General features: G+C 38.2%; 1 protein-coding gene across 1 annotated transcript in view; it reads right to left on the reverse strand.

Annotated features, from left to right (window-relative positions):
- The window catches only part of MACO1 (macoilin 1), a 217,099-nt gene that overhangs the window by 183,749 nt on the left and 7,495 nt on the right, over positions 1 to 25,855 (reverse strand). Inside the window, exons 2-3 of the mRNA XM_053705387.1 lie at positions 24,713 to 24,854; positions 3,481 to 3,607 (exon numbers count right to left, since the gene is read on the reverse strand). Coding sequence (XP_053561362.1) covers positions 3,481 to 3,607; positions 24,713 to 24,854 — 269 coding nt within the window. The remainder of the gene's footprint in view (positions 1 to 3,480; positions 3,608 to 24,712; positions 24,855 to 25,855) is intronic.

Below are 25,855 nucleotides of genomic sequence, written 5' to 3' on the forward strand. Positions count from 1 at the left end.
ATGGTGTTCTGGTTATATGCAGTGTTTTTGCGCCGAAAATATCTTTTGGAACTATGGCCAAAAAGCTTAATCTTGGTTTCATCAAACCAGAACACCTTTTGCAATAGGTTTTTGGGAGACTTCAGATGTTTGCAAAATTTAGCTGGTCTTGGAAGCCTTTGCTTACGAAAAAAAAACATCCTTCTTGCCACTCTACCCCATAGCCCAGACGTATGAAGAATACAGCGATTGTTGTCACATGCACCACACAGCCATTACTTGCCAGATATTCCTGCAGCTCCTTTAATGGTGCTGTAGGTCTCTTGGCAGCCTCCCAGACCAGTTTTCTTCTCTTCTTTTCATCCATTTTGGAGGGACGTCCAGTTCTTGGAAAAGTCACTGTTGCGCCATATTTTCTCCACTTGATGACTGTCTTCACTGTGTTCCATGGTATATCTAATGCCTTGGAAATTCTTTTGTACCCTTCTCCTGAATGACACATTTTAACAATGAGATCCCTCTGATGCTTTGGAAGCTCTCTGCGAACCATGGCTTTTGCTGTAGGTTGCGACTAAGAAAATGTCAGGAAAGACCTACTAGAACAGCTGAACTTTATTTGGGGTTAATCAGAGGCATTTTAAATGATGGCAGGTGTGTACTGACTCCTATTTAACATGATTTTGAATGTGATTGCTCAATTCTAAACACAGCTACATCCCCACTTATGCAACCATATTTTATTTTATTTTATTTTTACTTCCCTCCACCTAGAAGTTTCAGTTTGTTTTTCAATTGAGTTGTACAGTTTATAGGTCACATTAAAGGTGGAAAAAGATCTGAAATGATTTATCTTTGTCTCATTTTTTTACATCACAGAAACCTGACATTTTAACAGGGGTGTGTAGACTTTTTATATCCACTGTATATCCCTGGAACTGTTTAGCAAAAGCAGACCCCTTTTTCTCAACAATTTTACAACACCTTGATATCTTTAATCCAGAGATGGAATCCCTATAACCCATGTCCCTTATATAAAAGCAAAATTTGAGCTATATGCCCAGCAGGGGGTTCTTTTGATCACATAATCTCAAAGAGGCTAGAAGCGGACACAGATGTTACTCACAAAAAGAAACTCAGGTCAACTCTGGAAATGCTGGATTATTATTCCAGGCATCCACTACACGTCACGGGTGAAGAAAATAAATAAAAAAGGTGGCCTGATAACAGGTAAATACTATACTGTGATGGGGAGCAGAACATTAGTAGGAATCAATCATTTAAAGTGATGGTAAACAAGACAAGTAATGATATCCTGTATATCCATTGATAGAGATTTGTTTACTGATGTGATCCGCATTGTGGTTTACACAAAATATATTATACATTTTTAAATATAATCAAAATTTCCCACCTGTCCATCAAGTACCTTCACCCCGCTCTCGTAGAGTTTCCAGGTTTTAGTTCAGTGACGTGCATAGCGGGTTGGCCTGCTCTACACATCACAGAAAAAAAAAAAAATGTATTATGAAGGTGGAGTGAAGTTACCTGATGGACAGCTCAAATGTAACTGTTACTCTATGCAGCCTCTTGTTCTGCCTGTTTTACATGCATGCTCCAATATGACTGCTACGTCATACAAGTAAACAGTGAATCCCGAGATTCACTGTTGAATGCAATGCTAGAGTTGGGATTTAAAACTGAATCCTATTTCATTGCGGACCACCCTCTACCCGTAGTGCGCATGCCTTTCATGAACGCGCGTTGTGACATCATGGTGGCCAAAGCCGATTGGCTGATGATTTATTACACTACTGGAGTGGAGCGTGGTAACTCCAGTCTGTCTCCCCATTATTTAAAGTTTGCTAGTTGACATCGCTTTTGATTGGTTCAAAGGGAATCGCGAGGGGGGCTGGAAGGGGCCGCCAGAGTATGCATCCTAAATGCAGACATAACTAAATTTTTCAGTTATGTAAGACAACAAAAATAGGGTACGATTATACAGTTTAACACATAGTCTTTCAGATGGCACTTTGTTCGAAATCATTGTTTACCATCACTTTAAACTTACATTTCAATTAAGGACAGAAACAGTCCAATCAACTATACCAACAAGATTGAGTCCACAAGCAAAATTAAAATCAAACCTTTTTCCCTGCAGTGCCTCCAAGAGACACAAATACATATTCCTCTTTTTTGAGAATTGCATCCTTAGCATTTTTTTTGTATTTGAATTGTATTCCAGAATTTGCTCGTCTTCAGGGTAAAGGAATTGCAAAGATTTTAGACTTTACATAAACATCTTCATGTTATATTGGAGGTTTAAATATATTAAAACCATGCCAAACATTTTTTTTAAAAGAACATATTCCATGCTCCATTTTCATGGGAGGGGTCTGCTTTGGTGAAGTTCCCCCCCACCCCCATATTTCCTTTTTCTTCACCCTGGTGCTTTCCCATCTATAGTTACATACATCACTCATGTCTGCTTCTTTCATATACAGAACAAAAAATGTTTTCCAAAAATATCCCTTTTTTAAAAAAAAAAAAAAAGGGACAATAAACATTAAATACAGATTGCATAGCGTGATACCATTATAAGCTGTTCACTGCTGGGCCAATCACAAAGCTGACCTTACAAGAACACTGTTCATGCACCTCCCTCATGGGTGCATCCATTATGGTACCTAGGTTAAACTGCAGGTATTGGAAGGAGAGTTGTTGAACATGCAGAAACAGGTCAGCACTTGGAATAACCTCAATAATATGCCAATATAATGTATTTAGTGTTCAATGTCCCTTTAATGCTTATAGCATCAATACCAATCTCTTATAGACCCAAAACTTTAATATAAATTCTTTAATTGTAATAATTACACTCCATTTGTGTTTAAATTTAAAATACTTACTCATCATTTCAACATAAATGAAACAAGAAGTTATTTGAAAGAAAAAGCATTTTTCCTTTTATCTTTTCTTTTAAGTTATCTTTACATCCAATTCTGCCATAATTAAACATCAGGAAATTTCTTCTTGAAAAGAAAGTCAAATTATGTATAACGCCTGAATAATTGAATCAATAACTTGGACTTCATAAAAAGGTTAACTTGAATTGCCTCTGAAATTTGGCCTGCTAACTTACTCTAGCCTGGGTTTTAACAGATTTATCCTAAAAATTAGAAGCTTGCTAGAAAATTGATAAGTCAGCACTACATTTTTATTAACTATGCAATATGCTAAAGAATTTGTCATGCTCTGCTCTATTCCAAGATGCTATCAACAGCTCTGATTTTTCTTTTCTTACAAAAGGAAAACACTGGACCGATTTTTAATAAATTGACTCATCTATTAGTGGACTTATTAGACTCAAGACATTGGAAATGCTGGAAGAAAACAAAACATAGGCAAGTACTGAATAATGATTGAGTAATATACATAATTATAAAAAAGAATAAAATGTAAGCATAACATACATAGCAGGAATAACCAGATTAAAAGTCTTACCTGTGTGCCAAACATACTGTACCCACACGTAGGTACTTGCTGCAAAAAACAGCCATTGCACTGGTATAAATAGAAGACATATTATATCTGATGTGAATGCTACACACACAAAAAATACTGAGAAGGCCTGAAATACAAACAAAATAAAGAATTCTGTTAGAATACGTTTTGGAAAAAGCACACACTTAGAAAAAGTTTAACTTTTAAAAAGTCTGGTAGTATAGTGAAGATTTCTCCTGTAAAAGATCTGTACGTCAATATTTAACTTTCATGGGTCAGACAGAATATGCTATTTTAAAATACTTTCCAATTTACTTCTATTGTAAAACTTACTTGGTTTTCTTGATCTCTTTTGTTGAAAAGCATTCCTAGGTAGGCTCAGGAGTTGCAATGACTACCCCCCCCCCCAAAAAAAAGCAGAACATGCTGTGATCTGAGATGTTAATGCAGAAAATGCAGCATGTCTGCAGAAAAAAAAAGGGACACATGCACATGCTCTTTCGTTTTGAAGATAACAGCCTGATGCGGAGCAGAGATGCAAACAGCACTGTGCTCTGGCTGCACTGTGTAAATTTTCCATAACATTGCAACTAGAGAGAAGAACTGTTTGATGGGAACAGCCAGATATGCAGAAAGCCTGGCTCTCATGGATTTTTACAACCATGCTCCCTAGCCTTTCCCGATTTGCAAAGCTGACTCCTGAAAAGATATTCTTGTGCGCAATGCACCTTTATTACTACATTATTATGTGATATAAGACCAAGAGCAAAAAGGAAACAAATTTATTTAAGATACATTTTAAAAAATTAAATCTTTTTTTTTTCTCTGCAGCTAATTTGCAATGAGATTTTCAGCTGCTTCAATATACTAAAAAAAAAAAAAAAAAAAACAACACACTAACAATTGCTTTATTCTCCAGTCAATCAACACATTGCAATTGACATGGTGCTTTAGTGTAACTGCCTAACAAACTGAATTTATTTCTAAAATGACATGAAAAAAAAATAATTCTCACTAAAAAATCCCAGCTGATTGGGGCAGTTGTGTTGCTCTGTAACAGAATTAAACAGATACATAAAACGCAATATTATTTTTTCTCTTTCTTGATTCAGATAATGCATGCAGTTTTAAACAACTTTCCAATTTACCTATATTATTAAATTTGCATAAAAAAAGAAAAAAAATAGGGGGGCTCAGGAGAAGCATTACTGCGAGCTAGCTGCTAATTGGTGACTGCACATATATGCTTTTTTTTTTGGCCTACGTGATGTGTTCAGCTAACTTATGGGGGAAAAATGAAAGTACCAAAAAATAAGGCTATGGTGTGTGGAATTAAACTAGAAAATGTAATACCAAAATATGGTAATTTCAATATCTTGGCCCATACCCATCAATAATACCTACCAGTGAGAAGCCCTTCCCAAAGGGGGTGGACAGAACTACCCACTCCCCTAGTTCTCTTAATAAAAGAGAACATCTGATAACATCCCCTCCTCTTCCAAGTGGCATACAGACAAATGGTGTCTAGGAGAAAATGTGATGGAGCCTGGAAAGGTATTAATCAGATATATGAGCGAAGATATAGAAATTACCATATTTTGGCATTAAATTTCTAGTTATCTTGACCCTCCCCGATAGTAACTACCAGTGAGAAAAATAAAAAAAGCTGTATATAAGATAAGGATGGGAATAACAAAAAAAAAAAAAAAAACAATTTATGTAAGAACTTACCTGATAAATTAATTTCTTTCATATTGGCAAGAGTCCATAAGCTAGTGACGTATGGGATATACATTCCTACCAGGAGGGGCAAAGTTTCCCAAACCTCAAAATACCTATAAATACACCCCTCACCACACCCACAATTCAGTTTAACGAATAGCCAAGTAGTGGGGTAAAAGAACAAAAAGTAAAAAAGCAACAACAAAAAAAAGGAACTGGAAATATAATTGTGCTTTATACAAAAAAACATAACCACCATAAAAAGGGTGGGTTTCATGGACTCTTGCCAATATGAAAGGAATTAATATATCAGGTAAGTTCTTACATAAATTATGTTTCATGTAATTGGCAAGAGTCCATGAGCTAGTGACATATGGGATAGTAATACCCAAGATGTGGTACTCCACAGAAGAGTCACTAGAGAGGGAGGGATAAAAATAAAAACAGCCATTTTCTGCTGAAAAAATTAAATCCACATCCAAAAAAATAAGTTTTTCTCATAATTGAAAAGAAAAAAAAAAAAAAAAAAAACTTAACATAAGCAGAGGAATCAAACTGAAAACAGCTGCCTGAAGAACTTTTCTACCAAAAACTGCTTCTGAAGAGGCAAATACATCAAAACAGTAGAATTTAGTAAATGTATGCAAAGAAAACCAAGTTGCTGCTTTGCAAATCTGATCAACTAAAGCTTTATTCTTAAAAGCCCATGAAGTGGAAACTGATCTAGTAGAAATGAGCTGTGATTCTCTGAGGCGGGGCCTGACCCGACTCCAAATAAGCCTGATGAATCAAAAGCTTTAACCAGGATGCCAATGAAATAGCAGAAGCTTTCTGACCTTTCCTAGGACCAGAAAAGACAACAAATAGACTAGAAGTCTTCATGAAATCTTTAGTAGCTTAAACATAATATTTCAAAGCTCTTACAACATCCAGAGAATGTAAGGATCTCTCCAAAGAATTCTTAGGATTAGGACACAAAGAGGGAACAACAATTTCCCTAATAATGTTCTTAGAATTCACAAATTAGGAAAAAATTTAAATAAAGTCCACAATACTGCCTTATCCTGATGGAAAATCAGAAAAGGAGACTCACAAGAAAGAGCAGATAGCTCAGAAACTCTTCTAGCAGAAGAGATAGCCAAAAGGAACAACACTTTCCAAGAAAGTAGTTTAATGTCCAAAGAAGGCATAGGCTCAAAAGGAGGAGCATGCAAAGCCTTCAAAACCAAATTAAGACTACAAGGAGGAGAGATTGATTTAATGACAGGATTGATACGGACCAAAGCCTGAACAAAACAGTAAATATCAGGAAGCTTAGCAATATTTCTGTGAAATAAAACAGAAAGAGCAGAGATTTGTCCCTTCAAGGATCTTGCAGACAAACCTTTATCCAAACCATCTTGAAGAAACTGTAAAATTCTAGGAATTCTAAAAGAATGCCAGGAGAATTTATGAGAAGAAGACCATGAAATATAAGTCTTCCAAACTTGATAATAAATCTTCCTAGAAACAGATTTACGGGCCTGTAACATTGTATCAATCGCTGAGTCAGAGAAACCTCTATGACCAAGCACTAAGCGTTCAATTTCCATATCTTCAAATTTAACGATTTGAGATCCTGATGGAAAAACGGTCCTTGACATAAGGTCTGGTCTTAAAGGAAGAGGCCAAGGTTGTCAACTGGACATGATCCACATACCAGAACCTGTAAGGCCATGCTGGAGCTACCAGAAACACAAATGATGATCTTGGAGATCACTCTTGGAAGAACTAGAGGTGGGAAGATATAAGCAGGTTGGTAAAACCAAAGTACTGCTAATGCATCCATAGACTCCGCCTGAGGATCCCTGGACCTGGACAAGTACCTGGGAAGTTTTTTTGTTTAGCTGGGAAGCCAGATCTAATTCGGGAAGACCCCACATCTGAACAATCTGAAAAAACACATCTGGAAGGAGAGACCACTCCCCTGGATGTTAAGTCTGACGGCTGAGATAATCCGTTTCCCAATTGTCTACACCTAGGATTTGTACCACAGAAATTAGACAAGAGCTGCATTCCGCCCAAGAAAGTATCCAAGATACTTCTTTCATAGCTAGGGAACTGAGTCCCACCCTGATGATTGACATATGCCACAGTTGTGATATTGTCTGTCAGAAAACAAATGAATGGTTCTCTCTTCAACACAGGCCAAACCTGAAGAGCCCTGAAAATAGCAGAGTTATAAAATATTGATTGGTAACCTCGCCTCTTGAGATTTCCAAACCCCTTGTGCTGTCAGAGATCCCCAGACAGCTCCCCAACCTGAAAGACTTGCATCTGTTGTGATTACAGTCCAGGATGGACGAACAAAAAGAGGTCCCTTGAACTATATGATGGTGATCTAACCACCAAGTCAGAGAGAGTCGAACATTGGGATTTAAGGATATTAATTTTGATAGCCGAGTATAATCCCTGCCCCATTGATTCAGCATACAAAGCTGAAGAGGTCTCATATGAAAACGACCAAAGGGGATCACGTCCGATGCTGCAGTCATGAGACCTAAAACTTCCATGCACATAGCCACTGAAGGGAATGATTCAGACTGATGGTTTCGACAAGATGAAACCAATATCATTCGTCTCTTGTCTGTTAGAGACAGTCATGGACACTGAATCTATCTGGAAACCTAAAAAGGTGACCCTTGTCTAATGAAACATGGAACTTGTTGGTAAATTGATCCTCTAACCATGTCTTTGAAGAAACACTAGTTGATTCGTGTGAGATTCTGCAGAATGTAAAGACTAAGCTAGTACCAAGATATCGTCCAAATAAGTAAACACCGCAATACCCCGTTCTCCGATTACAGAGAGAGAAGGGCACCGAGAACCTTTGAAAAAATTATTGGAGCGGTCTCTAGGCCAAAAGGAAAAGCGACAAATTGGTAATGCTCGTCTAGAAAAGATAATCTCAGAAACCGATAGTGGTCTGGATGAATCGGAATATGAAGATATGCATCTGCAAGTCTATCATGGACATATAATGACCTTGTTGAACAAAAGGCAGAATAGTCCTTAGTCACCATTTTGAAAGTTGGCACTCTTACAAAATGATTCAAAACTTTCAGATCTAGAACTGGTCTGAATGAACTTTCTCTCTTTGGGACAATGAATAGATTTGAATAAAACCCCAGACCCTGTTACTGAAACGGAACTGGTATGATTACCCTTGAAAGCTGTAGATCTGAAACACTTCAGAAAAGCCTGAGCCTTCACTGGATTTGCTGAAACGTCAGAGAAAAAAAAAATCTTCTTACAGGAGGTCTTACTCTGAATCCTAGTCGATACCCTTGAGAGACAATACTCTGAATCCATTGATTTTGGACAGAATATGCCCAAATAGTTTGGAAAAATTTTAATCTGCCCCCCACCAGCTGAGCTGGAATGAGGGCCGCACCTTCATGCGGACTTTGGGGCTGGCTTTGGTTTCTTAAAAGGCTTGGATTTATTCCAACTTGGTTTCCAATTGGAACCAGATTCTTTAGGGGAAGGATTGGCTTTCTGTTCCTTATTCTGTCGAAAATAATGAAAATGATTAGAAGCTTTAGATTTACCCTTAGATCTTTTATTCTGAGGTAAAAAAAAAAAACTCCCTTCACCCCAGTGACAGTTGAAATAATTGAACCCAAATGAGAACCAAATAAATTGTTACCTTGGAAAGAGAGAGATAGTAATCTAGACTTGGATACCATGTCAGCATTCCAATATTTGAGCCACAAAGCTCTTCTAGCTAAAATAGCTGAAGACATAGATTTAACATCAATATTGACAATATCAAAAATAGCATCACAGATAAAATGATTAGCATGTTTAAGCAAGCGAACAATGCTAGACAAATCAGAATCCGTTTCCTGTTGCTGTAAGCTTTCCAACCAAAAAGTTGATGCAGCTGCAACATCAGCCATAGATATAGCAGGCCTAAGAATATAAATAAGCTTTCCTTAGATAAGATTCAAGTTTCCTATCTAAAGGATCCTTAAAAGAAGTACTATCTTCCATAGGAATCTAGCTGCTGGCAAAGGATACAACTTTTTAAACCTAGAAGAAGGAATAAAAGTACCAGGCCTATTCCATTCCTTTGAAATCATATCAGAAATAGCATCAGGAACTGGAAAAACCTATGGAGTAACCACAGGAGGTTTATAAACAGAATTTAGACGTTTACTAGTTTTAGTATCAAGAGGACTAGTTTCCTCAATATCTAAAGTAATCAACACCTCTTAACAAGGAATGAATATACTCCATCTTAAAGAGATAGAGATTTCTCAGTGTCTATATCTGAAGTAGGATCTTATGAACCAGATAGATCCTCAAAGGAGGATAATTCAGTATGTTGTCGGTCATTTGAAATTTCCTCAAATTTATGAGATGTTTTAAAAGACCTTTTACATTTATTAGAAGGCGGAGTAGCAGACAAAGCCTTCTGAATCGCATCAGCAATAAAATCTTTTATATTCACAGGGATATCATGTACATTAGATGTTGAAGGAACAACAGGCATTGTACTAGTACTGATGAATACATTCTCTGCATGTAAAAGCTTATCATGACAACTGTTACATACTACAACAGATACACTTGGCTTTGGTAGAACTGTTATCAGGCAGCAGGGTTCCAACAGTGATTTCTGAGACAGGATCAGATTGAGACATTTTGCAAATGTAAGGGAAAAAACAACATATAAAGCAAAATTATCAATTTCTTATATGGCAGTTTCAGGAATAGGAAAAAAATGCACACAGCATAGCCCTCTGAGCATAAAAAAAAGGCAAGAGGCATATAGGAAGTGGGGTTTAAATAATTCAATTATTTGGCGCCAAGTATGACGCACAACGCAAAATGAAATATTTTGGCGCCAACATCAGGAAATGACTTAACTCGCGTCATGGCAGACGCAACCTTGTACAAGGAAACCTGGCGTCAACTAAGACGCCGGAAATATTGAATTTGCCTGACTGAACATACCTTTGCGCCAAAAAAAAAAAATCTCGCGCCAAGAATGACGCAATAAATATCAGCATTTTGCGACCTCGCAAGTCTAATTTTGCCCACGAAAATGAATGAAAAAGCAGTTAATTTGACGAAAAGACTATACCCCAAGTAATACAAATTATCTTGCTAAATAGGTTTCCCAATTTTGAAACTGATAGTCTGCAAAAGGAAATATAGATGAACCTGAATCATGGCAAATATATAAGTACAATACATATATTTAAAACTTTATATTAATACATAAAGTGCCAAACCATAGCTGAGAGTAACAACTAGCTAAACTAATTGTAAAGAGAAATACAATTAAGTATAGAAGGATTAGCTCCACAAAGTGAAATCTCTCTTAAAAAGGACAGTCTACACCAGAAATTTTATGGTTTTTAAAAGATAGATAATCCCTTTATTACCCATTCCCCAGTTTTGCATAACCAACAAAGTTATATTTATATACTTTTTACCTCTGTGATTATCTTGTATCTAAGCTTCTGCAAACTGCCCCTTTATTTCAGTTCTTTTGACAGACTTGCAGTTTAGCCAATCAGTGCTGGCTCCCAGATAACTTCATGTGCATGAGCTCAATGTTATCTATATGAAACACATGAACTAATGCCCTATAGTGGTGAAAAACTTAAAATGCATTCTGAAAAGAGGTGGCCTTCAAGGTCTAAGAAATTAGCATATGAACCTCCTAGGTTAAGCTTTCAACTAAGAATACCAAGAGAACAAAGCAAAATTGGTGATAAAAGTAAATTGGAAAATCACATGCCCTATATGAATCATGAAAGTTTATTTTGGACTAGACTGTCCCTTTAACTCAGCAAAAATTAGTTTGGATAAGTAGAAAAATATTATTCCGTAGTAGTTTCATTTCATTCACACATTGTAATCTTTATTAAAAAAAAAAATCAGTCATAACTAGGAATAGTCATACAATAGCTAGGGCTAAATAAATTAACACTTGAACCAGGTTAATCTTAAATATAAAATGTGTTGCAATAATCTTCTGGAGTAATAACTATCAGCCAGCAGTTAAAAATAAAATTAAATAAACTAAGCGCTTATAATCCGAGGGCTAAATTACGTTTAATTGTATTAGTACTATAACTGTGAGGCTGAAATAAAGGTAAGTATATATTAACAGACTATTATTTTAACCATAGTAAGTAGTTTAAAAAAATGGACAACTAGGAGAGACAGAGTAACTCCTGTCGGACCCAGGACGCGCGTTTCACAAAGAACGCTTCCTTAGAGGGAGTGCGGGCCGATGCTATTGGACGCTCTTTATTGCACTCAATCACCCACCTCACAACATGATTGGTTTCTATTCATGAGATGGTAGGACTGGATTGGCTTTTAGAGGTGTCAATCAAGTGATGTAGTCTTAAGTGTCATCAGACTCATGACCAAAAAGGAGGTGTGCTGGGGGGAGTGGAATCTGTCAAATGGACACACCAATCAGCAAACTATCATGCCTAGCATGAAGGAAATAAGTCTGAGTGGATGAGGCTGATTGGGGGATCATGTTTATAAGTGGACAATGCCGATACAATTATGATCGTTTCTAAAGCAGCTACAGATCCATCATAAAGTTATAATAAATAAATCACATGTGTTTTGCTCTCATTATATCTTTCCTCAGCATCATGGAGCAGAGTGTATGCATGCGTAATAATGTTAGATCATGTGTAAGATCATGAGCGTGGAAGTCTCAATATATGCGCTAATTTTAATCCCCAGCATCTCCACTTGAATGCCCATGATTGATGCCACAAACACATTCAACACAACACTCCCCAACAATATCGCTATTGCTGAATAATCTATTCATGAGTAGGTAGAGCTGGATTGGCTTTTAGAGATGTCAATCAAATGATGTAATCTTAAGTGTCAAACTCATAACGAAAAAGGGGACGTGCTGGGGGGAGTGGAATCTGTCAAGTGGAAAACCAATCGGCAAACTATCATGCATAGCATTAAGGGGGTAAGTCTGAGTGGATATGTCTGATTGGAGGATTGTGATTTATAAGTGGACAATGTCGATAAAATTATGATCGTTCCTAAAGCAGCTACAGATTCATCATATCTATCTGGTACTTATAGAGCGCAAACTAATCACCCGTGAGGGTCTCAAGGCACTAAGGGAAGGGGATGGGCGTTCAGTCGAAGAGCCAGGTTTTGAGGTCCTTTCTGAACTTTATAAGGGAGGTGGATTGCCTGAGGTGTAGCGGGAGGGTGTTCCATGTCTTTGCTGCTATGTGGGAGAAGGATCTTCCGCCCGCTGTGACTTTGCTGATGCGGGGGATGACTGAGAGTGCTTGGGTCGGCCGATCGTAGTTGTCTGGCGGGGGTGTAGAAATTTACGCGGTGGTTTATGTATTAGCGTCCGATGTTGTGTAGGGCCTTGAACGCGTGGTAAGGAGCTTGAAGGTGATTCTCTTGTTGATGGGGAGCCAGTGAAGGTTCCTTAGGTGTTCGGTGATGTGGCATTGGAGGGGGATGTCGAGGATGAGTCTGGCTGAGGCGTTCTGGATACGTTGGAGTCTCTTTTGGAGTTTGATGGTGGAGCCGGCGTAGAGTGCGTTGCCATAGTCCAACCGGCTGCTGACAAGGGCGTGGGTGACTGTTTTCCTGGTTTCGGTAGGGATCCACTTGAAGATTTTTCGTAGCAGGTGGAGGATGTGGAAACATGTTGAGGTGATGGCATTGATTTGTCGGCTCATGGAGAGTGATGAGTCCAGGATGAAGCCTAGATTTCGTGCGTGGTCGGTTGGGGTTGGAGGGTGACCGAGGGCTGAGGGCCACCAGGAGTCATCCCATGCGGATTTATTGGGTCAGAGGAGGAGGACTTCGGTTTTGTCTGTGTTCAGTTTGAGCCGGTTGTCATTCATCCAGGCGGCGACTGCAGTCAGGCCTTTGTGGACGTTTTTCTTAGCGGTGGTGGGATTTCGGGTGAGTGAGATGATTAACTGGGTGTCGACGGCATAGGAGCCGATGTTGAGGTTGTGGCGTCGGACGATGGCTGCGAGAGGGGCCATGTAGATGTTGAAGAGGGTGGGGCTCAGCGAAGAGCCTTGCGGTAAACCACAGTTGACTGGTGTGGGTTTGGAGGAGAAGGGAGGGAGTCTGACTTTCTGGGTCCTGTCCGTGAGGAAGGAGGTGATCCATTCCAGGGCTTTGCTGCGTATGCCGGCGTCGTGTAGGTGGGTTGCGGAGGGTGTTGTGGTCGACAGTGTCAAAGGCTGGTGAGAGGTCTAGGAGGATGAGGGCGGCAGTTTCTCCTCGGTTGAGCATGGCTCGGATGTCTGTGGCGGCGAGGAGGGCGGTCTCAGTGCTGTGGTTGCTTCTGAAGCCGGATTGGGAGTGGTCCAGGGTGTGGTTGGCCTCAATGTGCTTGATAATTTGCAAGTTGATGGACTTCTCTATGACTTTGGCAAGGAAGGGGAGTAGAGAGATGGGGCGGTAGTTATTCAGGTCTGTGGGGTCTGTTGAGGGTTTCTTCAGCAGGGGTTTCAGTTCTGCGTGCTTCCAGACATCCGGGAAGGTGCCGGTTTTGATGGAGCAGTTGATGGTGCGGCAGAGTTCAGGGGCGATGGTGTCGCTTGCTTTGTTGAATATGTGATGAGGGCATGGGTCCGAGGGTGCGCCAGAGTGGATGGATTTCATGATTCTAAGGATGTCCTCTGTGGATCACAAATATTTTGCTCTCATGTCTTTCCTTGGCATCATGAAGCAGAGTGTATACATGCGTAGTGATGCAAGATTATGTGTAGGAGATCATAAGCATGAAAGTTTTCAATATATACGCTAATTTTAATCTCTAGCATCCTTACTTAAATGCTTATGATTGATGTCATAATTACATTTAACATAATACTCCTTCATAATAGCACCATTATTAAATAATGATATTAGTAGTAAAATGCATATAAATGTATTACTGTATATATGTGACGGGTAGATAAGAGGATTATCTGTATAACAATACTTGATTTGATTTCTTCTGGGAGGCAGAATTTCCCTCTTAAAATCAGAACACCTAACGCAGTTTCATTGTTCATAGTAACGAACTGTTAGCAGAATAGATCCAAATCCCAGTTTAAGGATAAATTCATATACATAGAGGTCTAGAATATGTACTCGAATTGCAGGTTTATAAGTTGCGGATTTACTAAGACTTGGGTTGTAAATTTATACTACATGTATGGTAGATAAAATCAGTGCTCAAAGCTGTATGGCCTGGCATAATTTATTTTTAAGTTTATACATAAAGCGAAGTGATAGTGAATTAAGAAAATGAACTAACATTCATATAGGTCAAACGGTAAAATACTGAATTATTCCAACGTTATAAATTGACTCTAGATAGAAATATACTTGTGTAGTGTGTGAAATGTGATCGTCATCTATAATTAACCCTTAAAGGAGAAATAGATCTCAAATAGAGTGTATATAATTAAATTGTGTGAGATGATATTCATTATGTGCCAAATATTAAATGATAATGAAAACATAATTAATGAAAATGTGAAGGACTGGGGAAGAAGAATAAGTGCAACTAAAACAAATTACATGTGAAACATAAAAGTGAATGAGTGTGCATAAAGGATAATAATAGGGCTTATAGGTATACAAAATAATTATTGAAATCGTTCATGCCATTGGGTTTAACCGAGTCTAGTAAGTAAACCCACTTACACTCCATCTTTAGCAATACTTTTTCAATATTTCCTCCCCTAATACCTAAGGATGCTTTTTGGATTACTGTGTATTGTAATCCCGTGGTTACACTATTATGATATAGTAGTATGATATAGCTGAGAGTGTCTTAAGTAACGAAAATATACTTACCGAAACCAGTACTGAAACAGTAACAGTAGAGTTAATGGAATATGAGAGAATATCGTCAATCTGAAAAGGGAGGTAGGAGATGAATCTCTACGATCGATAACAGAGAACCTTTGAGAAGATTTCCCTTGAGGAAAAGCATAGAATCAATAGGTGATACTCTCTTCACATCCCTCTGACAAAAACACTGTAAAACTGAAATGTGGGTGTGGTGAGGGATGTATTTATAGGCATTTTGAGGTTTGGGAAACTTTGCCCATCCTGGTAGGATTGTATATTCCATACGTCACTAGCTCATGGCTTGGACAGTATAATGAGGCTTTCTGCTTGGAAAACGGTCTGGATGGTCCAATTTGAGATGAAAGATTTCACAGGAACTAGACCAACCCAAGGACCTCTAGGAATCACAAATAAGCGATCTGACTTCTGGACTGTGTCCTTTTAACATAGACATGAAGGCATCACACCAGATCTAGATGGTATAAAGATTAACCCTGACATTGCTTCTATGGGAAGAATGACAGTTAAACAATGTCTTTATTTTTATGAAAATCACCCCTTTAGGCATAAGCTTATGACCAGTCCAAAGAACCATTTTGGCTTTATGAAAAGTAAGACAATTCTATAGTTGAGAGTGCTTGCAATTCTGATATTTGTCTTGCGGACGTGACTGCTACTAAGAATATTGTCTTTAGAGTTAGAAACCAGAGATATACCTCACGCAAAGCCTCAAAGGATGCACCAATAAGGCATCTAGAACTAAAAGGTAAATCTCATGATAGAATAGTTGGCTTCACAAAAGGATGGATATAGGCCGAAGCATAAAACAAAAAAAATGGATTTTACAGAGGATCCTGAGCCCACTTAATTCCAGAAATTGCCGAGACATGGATTTTGAGAGTCCTAACACTAAGGCCTTGCTAAAACCTATCATGGAGAATTCAAGTAGTTGAGATAACTGAATAGAGAGGCTGTTGAGGCATGGTGACTGATAATCCAATTTGAGAAAGTATCACAAATCTTATAATATACTTTGGTAGTAGAACTTTTCCTGGCCTTAAGGAGAGTATCACGAAGCTTAAAATTTTCAACTCTAGAAACCGGGAGATTTCAGCAATCATGCCGTTAACTTGAACCACTGAGGATCCAGATGGAATACAGGACGCTGACATAGCATGTCATAAGAGACTAGGAGAAGCCAAGAACAAATTGCTAAACTCCATGTCGTGCAAGGCCAAAAGGGAATAAGGATGAATACTGCATTCTCACTCTTAGTAAACGTGGAATCATTGCTATTGTAGGAAAAACATAGATCAGTTTGAACAACTACTTCTGAAGCAGGGCATCATCTTCCAGAGTCTGTAGTACTGGTATATGACTAAAGTAGTTTGGGACTTGATTGTTGTTATTGTTGGATGCCATAAGATCTATTTCTGGAAGACCCCATCTGTTAACAATCATATGAAAATCTTCTGTTGAGCTGCCATTCCACTGGAGAGATTTGCCTCCTGCGCAGAAAATCTGCTGTAACATTCTCCTGACCTGGAACATAGACTGAAGCTCTGAAATGAACTTTGGAGCAACTGCTTTTAGGACAGTCTGGCTTCTTGTTCCACTCTGAAATTGAAGATAAGCCACTGTGGTCCTGTGACAATATTTTCACTGATCTTTTTATGAAAGTATGAACAGTGCATGATTTACTGCCCTTATTTCCAATATTTTCAAACGGCACACTCAGGTTTTCTTCCCCAGGTGCCCTGGGTGAAAGACCCATTGCAGGTTGCACCCCAGCCGTAATGGCTGGCATCTGTTGGAAGAACCCATTCTGGATCAGCCAGAGGAAGACCCCTCGACAGATTCTGAATTTGAATCCACCAACACAGATTCTTATTTTTTCTGAAAAAGGAATTTGTTGAGAAAGACTGAGTTTTCTTGATGCTTTGTAAAAAATTAAATTGAAGGAGGACACATCCTCCACCTTACCCATTGAACAACATGAATCACTGAAGCCATGTGACCAAAGAGTGTCATCCATTGGCAAGCTGAAAAAATTCTGGCTTGTTGCATCTTCTGAAAGAACTTTAGAAATTGAAGGTGTTACTGAGGAGATACCAGTCTTGAGAGTATCAAACTGTGCCCCCAGAAATAGCAACTGTTGAGATGGGATTACATGACTTTTCTTTTAGTTTATCAACCATCTATGACTATGTAGAAATTGGAGCAAGATTTATTTGTGCAAAGAAGAATATTGGCTAAAAAATGAATGACAGTCAATTCATTTAGCCAAAGTTCTGCTACAAGGGGAACCAAAACCTTTGTGAAGATTCTTGGAGATGTAGAAATTCCAAAGGGCAGAGCTGTGATTTGGAAGTGCCGGTTTCCAACAACAAAGATTAGGTAATTTCTGTAGGCCTTGCTATTAGAATATGGATGTAAATAACCTGAAGATCCACTGATAAATATAATACCTATCTAAGCATTACTTCTATTACTGAAAGAACTGTTCCTATTTTAAAGGTCTGTATTATAAGAAAATAATTCAGCTTGTGAAGATCTAGAACCGGCCACCAATAACCATCTTATTTCTTTATGAGGAACATAGGAGAAAAAAAAAAAAAAAAAAAAATCGCTTATGAAGATGCACAAGAATATCTTGGATAATATATATATATATATATATATATATATATATATATATATATATATATATATATATATATATATATATATATATATATATATATATATATATATACACACATACATATATCTCAGACAGTTTCATCTGTTCCTTTAGGAGTAGTGATTTAACCAAATAAGGTAGCACAGGATTCTTTTTGCATTCCAGGTAACATCCTGTTGATAGGAGATTAGGAGATTCAACACCCATCTGTCTGAGACATTGGTTGCCCAAACTTCCCTGAAGAAAAGGAGGAGTCTTCCACCAATTAGAGAGGCTTGGACAGGCAAACCAGTATTTTTTTTTTCAGCTTGGATAGCTTGCAGGGGTTTATCATGACCCTGGCCATCTCAGACCGAGTCTTCCCCTCCTAGCCGTGAACGGAATCCATCCTATTATAATACTTACAATTTTGATAAGATTGCCTGTGAACTTGACATATTTCATTTAGATTTGAATTGCGACAAAAAAAAAAAAAAAATAAGAGACTCACCCTGCAGACATTTTAGCAGGTTTCCTTCAAAAGGAGAGTCCCAGAAGATTCACTTTAGAGCCTGGATTCCAATGTCAGAGCTCTTCTCATCAAATTTGCTGTTACCATAGATTTAGCACTTAACCGAGGACTGGAGTTGTAAAACATTGCAATAGAGGATGGAATACAACTCACTATTGTATGAAAAGCCTTTACATTTTTCTTTTTAGCCTTAACATTTTTAAAATAAATTAGCGTAACCAGAGGGAAAACAATATTTTTTTTTTAGATCTAGCAGCTGCATCCACTTTAGGGGGAGTAGAAAACTTAAGATACATTTAAAGGAAAACATTTAAATACTTTTTCTAGTACTCCGAATTGTTTCTCTGATTAGGAAACATGAAAAACAAAAACTGTTTTAAAACAATCAAAAGAAGTCTAAGTTTATTAAAAAGACAAGAGATTTTGGGTATTGAGGAACTGTCCCAAAGTAATGAAATCAAAAAAGACGTAGGTTAATCAGTCTGGTGAAATTTCAGAGATAGCTTCACAAGTATGCAAACTCTCACACGTGCCGTAAGTAGCCCTCAGACGGAATCCCTGCTACGTTGAGTACTTATGATGTCACAGTCAATATAGCTTTCTACACAATGAAGCTCAGGAAAAAAAAAAAAATCTGCCATCACACAACCCCAGTGATCTTAGACCGAAGCTACAGTAACACCTTTAGCAGGAAAACAAAATTTATGCTTACCTGATAAATTTCTCTCTTTTGCGATGTACCGAGTCCACGGATTCATCCTAACTTGTGGGATATTGTCCTTCCTGACAGGAAGTAGCAAAGAGAGAACCACAGCAGAGCTGTCTATATAGCTCCCCCCTTAACTCCACCCCCCAGTCATTCGACCGAAGGCCATGGAAGAAAAGGAGAAACTATAAGGTGCAGAGGTGACTGAAGTTTACATAAAAAAAAAAAATACTATCTGTCTTGAATAGACAGGGTGGGCCGTGGTCTCGGTACATCGCAAAAGAAAGACATTTATCAGGTAAGCATAAATTCTGTTTTCATTTGCAAGATGTACCGAGTCCACAGATTCATCCTAACTTGTGGGATACCAATACCAAAGCTTTAGGACACGGATGAAGGGAGGGACAAGACAGGAACCTAAAAGGAAAGGCACCACTGCTTGCAAAACCTTTCTCCCAAAAATAGCCTCCGAAGAAGCAAAAGTATCAAATTTGTAAAATTTAGAAAAAGGTATGAAGCGAAGACCAAGTTGCAGCCTTACAAATCTGTTCAACAGAAGCATCATTATTAAAAGCCCATGTGGAAGCCACCGCTCTAGTGGAGTGAGCTGTAATTTTTTCAGGAGGCTGCTGTCCAGCAGTCTCATAAGCCAAACGGATGATGCTTTTTAGCCAAAAGGAAAGAGGTAGCCAAAGCCTTTTGACCTCTACGCTTTCTAGAATAGACAACAAACAAAGAAGACGTCCGACGAAAATCTTTGGTTGCCTGCAAATAAAACTTCAAAGCACGAACCACGTGCAAGTTGTGCAACAGACGTTCCTTCTTAGAAGAAGGATTAGGACACAGAGAAGGAACAACAATTTCTTGATTGATATTCCTGTTATTAACAGCCTTAGGGAGGAACCCAGGTTTGGTACGTAAAACCACCTTATCAGCATGGAAAACAAGATAAGGCGAGTCACATTGTAATGCAGATAATTCAGAAACTCTTCGAGCTGAAGAGATAGCAACTAGAAACAGAACTTTCCAAGATAGAAGCTTAATATCTATGGAATGCATGGGTTCAAACGGTACCCCCGGAAGAACTTTAAGAACTAAATTTAGACTCCATGGCGGAGCAACAGGTTTAAACACAGGCTTAATTCTAACTAAAGCCTGACAAAAAGCCCGAACGTCTGGGACATCTGCCAGACGCTTGTGCAACAGAACAGACAAAGCAGATATCTGTCCTTTTAAGGAACTAGCGGACAATCCTTTCTCCAATCCTTCTTGGAGAAAAGACAAAATCCTAGGAATCCTGATCTTACTCCATGAGTAGCCTTTGGATTCGCACCAAAAAAGATATTTACGCCATATCTTATGATAGATGTTCCTGGTGACAGGCTTTCGAGCCTGAATCAAGGTATCTATGACCGACTCAGAGAAACCCCGCTTTGATAAAATCAAGCGTTCAATCTCCAGTCAGTTGCAGAGAAATTAGATTTGGATGCTTGAATGGACCTTGAATCAAAAGGTCCCGTCTCAGTGGCAGAGATGACATCCACCAGGTCTGCATACCAAGTCCTGCGTAGCCACGCAGGCGCTATCAAAATCACCAAAGCTCTCTCTTGTTTGATTCTGGCAAACAGACGCGGAAGGAGAGGGAATGGTGGAAACACATAAGCCAGGTTGAACGACCCGGGTACTGCTAGAGCATCTATCAGTACTGCCTGAGGATCCCTTGACCTGGATCCGTAACGAGGAAGTTTGGCGTTCTGACGAGACGCCATCAGATCCAATTCTGGTGTGTCCCATAGCTGAACCAGTTGAGCAAACGCCTCCGGATGGAGCTCCCACTGCCCCGGATGAAAAGTCTGACAACTTAGAAAATCTGCCTCTGATTGAAGATAAAATAAAACTAACAGTTTAATACCTCTTCTCTTTACCCTTCCTGCTTAGAGCCAGCAAAGAGAATGACTGGGGGGTGGAGTTAAGGGGGGAGCTATATATAGACAGCTCTGCTGTGGTGCTCTCTTTGCTACTTCCTGTCAGGAAGGACAATATCCCATAAGTTAGGATGAATCCATGGACTTGGTACATCTTGCAAAACAAAAGTAAGCTTAACCCTGGGAAGTATGTAGTGCTGCCTAGAAATCAAATGAAAAGCATGATGTACCTTAAAACTCCTAGTGCAACATACCATGCAGATGGACAGAACTAGGTGGAGGAGGGGGATGTTATCTGACAGTTACCTTTATTCAGGAAACTAGGGGAGTGGGCAGTTCTGTCCACGGCCCTATGGGGAGGGCTTCTCACTGGTAGGTATTACTACCAAGGAACGCCAAGATATAAAATATTAATTTACACAATAAGAGAATAAAATAACACTCTTCCAGAGAAAAATATATGCGCATATATCACAAGAGTACAGTTTACCCTTGCAAAGACAACAGTATTTAATAGTACAGAAATGTGTTAAAAGTAATAAATAAATGTGATAATAAAAAAAATATTGAACATAAAACGTTTAATATAGTGTGAAAAATTCATAAGATAGTATTGTCGTTGTGTTGGACATATCTTCGTATGTGTCCCCAAAAAACTCCAAAAAAGGATAATGGACCAATCTCCAAGGTAAAAAGTTCAAACTGTACAGCTGTCTGTAAGTATTCAGGACTGTGAGTTTTACAGAGACTTGGAATGTGTATGCATACATACCATACAATAAATTACAAATAGTAAATACCAAAAGTCAACCTATCTAGAATTTTACAAATTATCACATTTTTACAGTCTCAGTTTTCCCCAATTATTTTGAATCTTAAAATGTGTATTAGTTCAAAACATGGATTTCACTTTTTCAAATGAGGGATCTTACAAAATATTTCTAAGATTGGCAATAAAGGCCTCTTAAAAATTGCCAAGAAAAAAACATAATAGAACAAATGCTGTGAGATACTGTTATGACTATCAACTGACAGCATGACAGACACAGGACCACTCATTTGAAAGAGCATGATTGATGCTTTCAAATAAGGGGTCTCAAATTTGTCTTTGTAGAGTGGGGGGAGGGGACTTAGGATGTACCCGACCCTCTTGATGTAGTTCCATATGCCTATAAGTTCTGTCTGGTGATCAGTGATGCCACAATCACCAACCGATAGCCACCAACCTAGACATGTGGTACCTCTTTTTAAAGAGAAAGCCCTCCTTTTCTTAAAGGTCTAGTAAACCCACAAATTAATGTTATATAATTCTGCACATCAGCTTAGCGCTAACTTTATACCTGAAAGGATTTCAGAGAAAAAGTCTCTTTGAAAATTACTTTTACAGTATGCCGCTCTTGGCTCTACTGAGCGGGTCCGTTTGTTTTCCCTAAGCACATTGGGCACGCTGTCTATTCACAGCCAGCCCGATCGCGCCATTAAACTCAATGTAGCTCGCTCCCGCTCTGGTAGCAGGAGCGAGCTACATTTAGATAAACAGCGCGATCGGGCTGGTTGTGAATAGATAGCGTGCACGATGCGCTTAGGGAAAACAAACAGACCCGCTCAGTAGAGCCAAGAGCGGCGTACTCGAAGAGTATTTCTTTTTTTTTTTTTTTAAATGTGGCACTCAAAACCTGTTTTTAATAATTAATTATAACAAGCAATGTGCATGCAGCCACTAACAATTATATATGCACAAGAAAAAAAAAAGGGGACTAATGATAATTATTCAAAAGTCAAAGAATGGCAAGGCCGCACCAATGCAAAGTTAGTAACCAATCTTGTATTTATTGTGAGAACAAAAGTAACACTTAACACCATTATTCAAACCAAATAATTGCCAAGTATCATATATGTTAAAAGGAAATATATACACAAGCCTATACAGTTTGCTAGATAACCATAAATTGGGAAGCACTTAGTGCAAACAGCACGCTCCCAAAACAGCCGAACTGAAAGTTCCTTTTGCAGCCAAATTAGGAGCACTTTGTGCAAATGCACACTCCAAAAGGTAACAAAGGTGTATTGTTTAGAACAGAAGGTGTCCATATCCAAATGCTTGAACACACTGATGTAAGTATGTCCGATACGGATGAGTCCCAAGGAATTATACTTATATGCAGAGGCTCATATGATTATTTAACACCACTTGCAAAAGTAACTTTTGACTTTATGATCCATCCACCGGTATGAAGAAAACTGTAGTCGCTACCAAACAGCACTTTTGTAACTTCACTTGAAACTTGCAAACCAAAGTACCGTGGCAATGCTGTGTGAGGTAAGCAACAAGATCCAGGAAGTCTTGTTCCGTTACAACGTTAACACCTTTTAACTTAGCTGCTTGTGAAGTTTTCCTAGATGCAATACTTTTGTAGCAAAGTCTCACCAAGTGCAATCTTCACAAAACACCATGTGTCTAATGCCAGATGATGTGTTTCGCCCCTCCCACTTGGGGTTTGGCCAGCGCTTCATCAGATAGCCGTCAGAGAGCCTAAACGGCCCTGTTTATATCCTCCATTCGTATTCAATTCCTGATTATCTAGCAAACTGTATAGGCTTGTGTATATATTTCCTTTTAACATATATGATATGATACTTAACACCATTATTCAAGTGTTACTTTTGATCTCACAATAAATACAAGATTGGTTACTAACTTTGCATTGGTGCGGCCTTGCCATTCTTTGGCTTTTGAATAATTATCATTAGCCCTCTCTTTTCTTGTGCATATGTACTGTAAGAGTAATTTTCATAGGAATTTTTCTGTGAAATCCTTTCAGGTATAAAGTTAGCGCTAAGCTGATGTTATATAATTCTGCACTATGTGCAGAATTATATAACATTTTGTGGTTTTACTGGCCCTTTAAGAGGGTCACTGGTACAATCATAGTGGTTACTTTGGGGTGCTAGTGCACCTTTAATAGCGTAGAAGATACTTAGAAAACATATCAAAAGTGGCATAAGACCATCATTTGAAAATTAGTAACTCCCTCTTTCATATGAGGGGTATTGTGTGTATGTGATATGTGGTCTTTAGGGACAGGGGCTCCCCTAGAGCCACTGCCTCCCAAAAGTAAATACATTCGGGAAAGGAGATTGCTATTTTTATGGCACTTATTACATTGGAAGAAAGAGGGTGGTCCTCCAACACAAACAGAGGGGAAGATAAGGGCTCTGTTTTAATGTTTTAATTTGACATACATCTTTTTCCTTTTACATATGAGTCAACAGGCATGAACGAACATTATTTTTTCAAAATGTTGTACTCACTGCCCACTGACCTAAGTCAAAGGCTTGCCTGGAGTGGCTTGATTGTGACAAACTGGTTAAAGCTGCTGAACTAGTAAGCCTTGGCTGTGACACCAAGCACCCATGGAGAAGGAAGAAACTGGGTCAAAAAAGCCAACAGAATACTCTTCATCCTCTCTGGGTACAGTGAATAAACAAGTTGCAGCAATTTATTTATTTTTTTACGTAGTCTTAAATATTTTATGTGAAATGTAGTAATGTTTATCACAATTTCTTAAAACTCTGATGTCAAATACAGGCCATCCAAGACAAACATGTGTGATACAAACCAGACATAAGACTAGTTTTGTAGACATAAGCATCAAGTGTTATGTGCATCTTACAGAGCAATGAGGAAAAAGGGAATAGAAAAACTATTTCTGATGACATATCGGAAAATATTGCATGTAAAAATATTACGTCTAAGTCGGTAAATATATAAAATGATACAAATGAAAACCTCAGTCATGTAATATACGTACCAACCCCTGATATCTGAAGGAATCATATACACTTCGTATAAAGAGCCAGAATGGCCACAGGTATTCAAATCTGAACTCCAGGACGAAGTCTGCCAGCAACACTAGTGCCCACACAACCAAAAATTTCAGATACAAGAAAGTGCTGCAAAGAAGAAAAATTAAATTACTCAATATTTTTAATATAATAATAAAAAAATAAAAAAAACCTTAACTTGGATAAATTAATCATTTATTTTTTCTACAAATTAGTAGTTACTTGAAAACTTTTGTACCCCTATAGACAGTACAAGTTCCTTTCATCGTTCGAGACATGAAAACACAATTTTTTTCTTGTGTGATTCAGATAGAGAATACACATTTAAAAAAATAATTAAAAAAAAAGCTTTCCAATTACTTTTATTCTCTAATTTGCTTCATTCTGTTGGTATCCTTTGTTGAAGAAACAGCAATGCACATGGGTGAGCCAATAACAGAAGGCATATATGTTCAGAAACAAGCAGCTCACAAGCCTACCTAGATATGCTTTTCAACAAAAATACCAAGGGAACGAAACAAATTAGATAATAGAAGTAAACTGGAAAGTTGTTTAAAACTGCATGCTCTATAAATCATAGAAGTAAAAAAATGGGTTTCATATCACTTTAAAGTGTCAGTAAACCTGAAAAATAATGTTATATAATTCTGCACATAGTGCAGAATTATATAACATTATTTTAGTGCTATCGTTATAAACCCTTTTTTCCCCCCCTTTTAATTTTTTTTAAAATATGGCTGTTTTTCAGACCCGCTCTCTGTACTCTGCTGAGCGGGTCTGTTTTTATTCCACAGCGCATCGGGCCAGCTGTATAGTCACAGCCCGGCCCGACCGCGCCATAACACTAAGGGCAGCTCGCTCCTGCTCTGACAGAGAGCGGGTCTGAAAAACAGCCATATTTTCAAAAAATTAAAAAGGGAAAAAAAAGGGTTTATAACGATAGCACTAAAATAATGTTATATAATTCTGCACTATGTGCAGAATTATATAACATATTTTAGGTTTACTGTCCCTTTAAGGAAGAAATCCAACATCCTAAAACATTACTTGAATTTTATATTTGTTTTTATTTACGGAATGAAGAAAAAAAAAAAAAAAAAAAAAAAAAG

Source organism: Bombina bombina, chromosome 3 (assembly GCF_027579735.1).
Source record: "Bombina bombina isolate aBomBom1 chromosome 3, aBomBom1.pri, whole genome shotgun sequence".
Taxonomy (NCBI): Eukaryota; Metazoa; Chordata; class Amphibia; order Anura; family Bombinatoridae; genus Bombina; species Bombina bombina.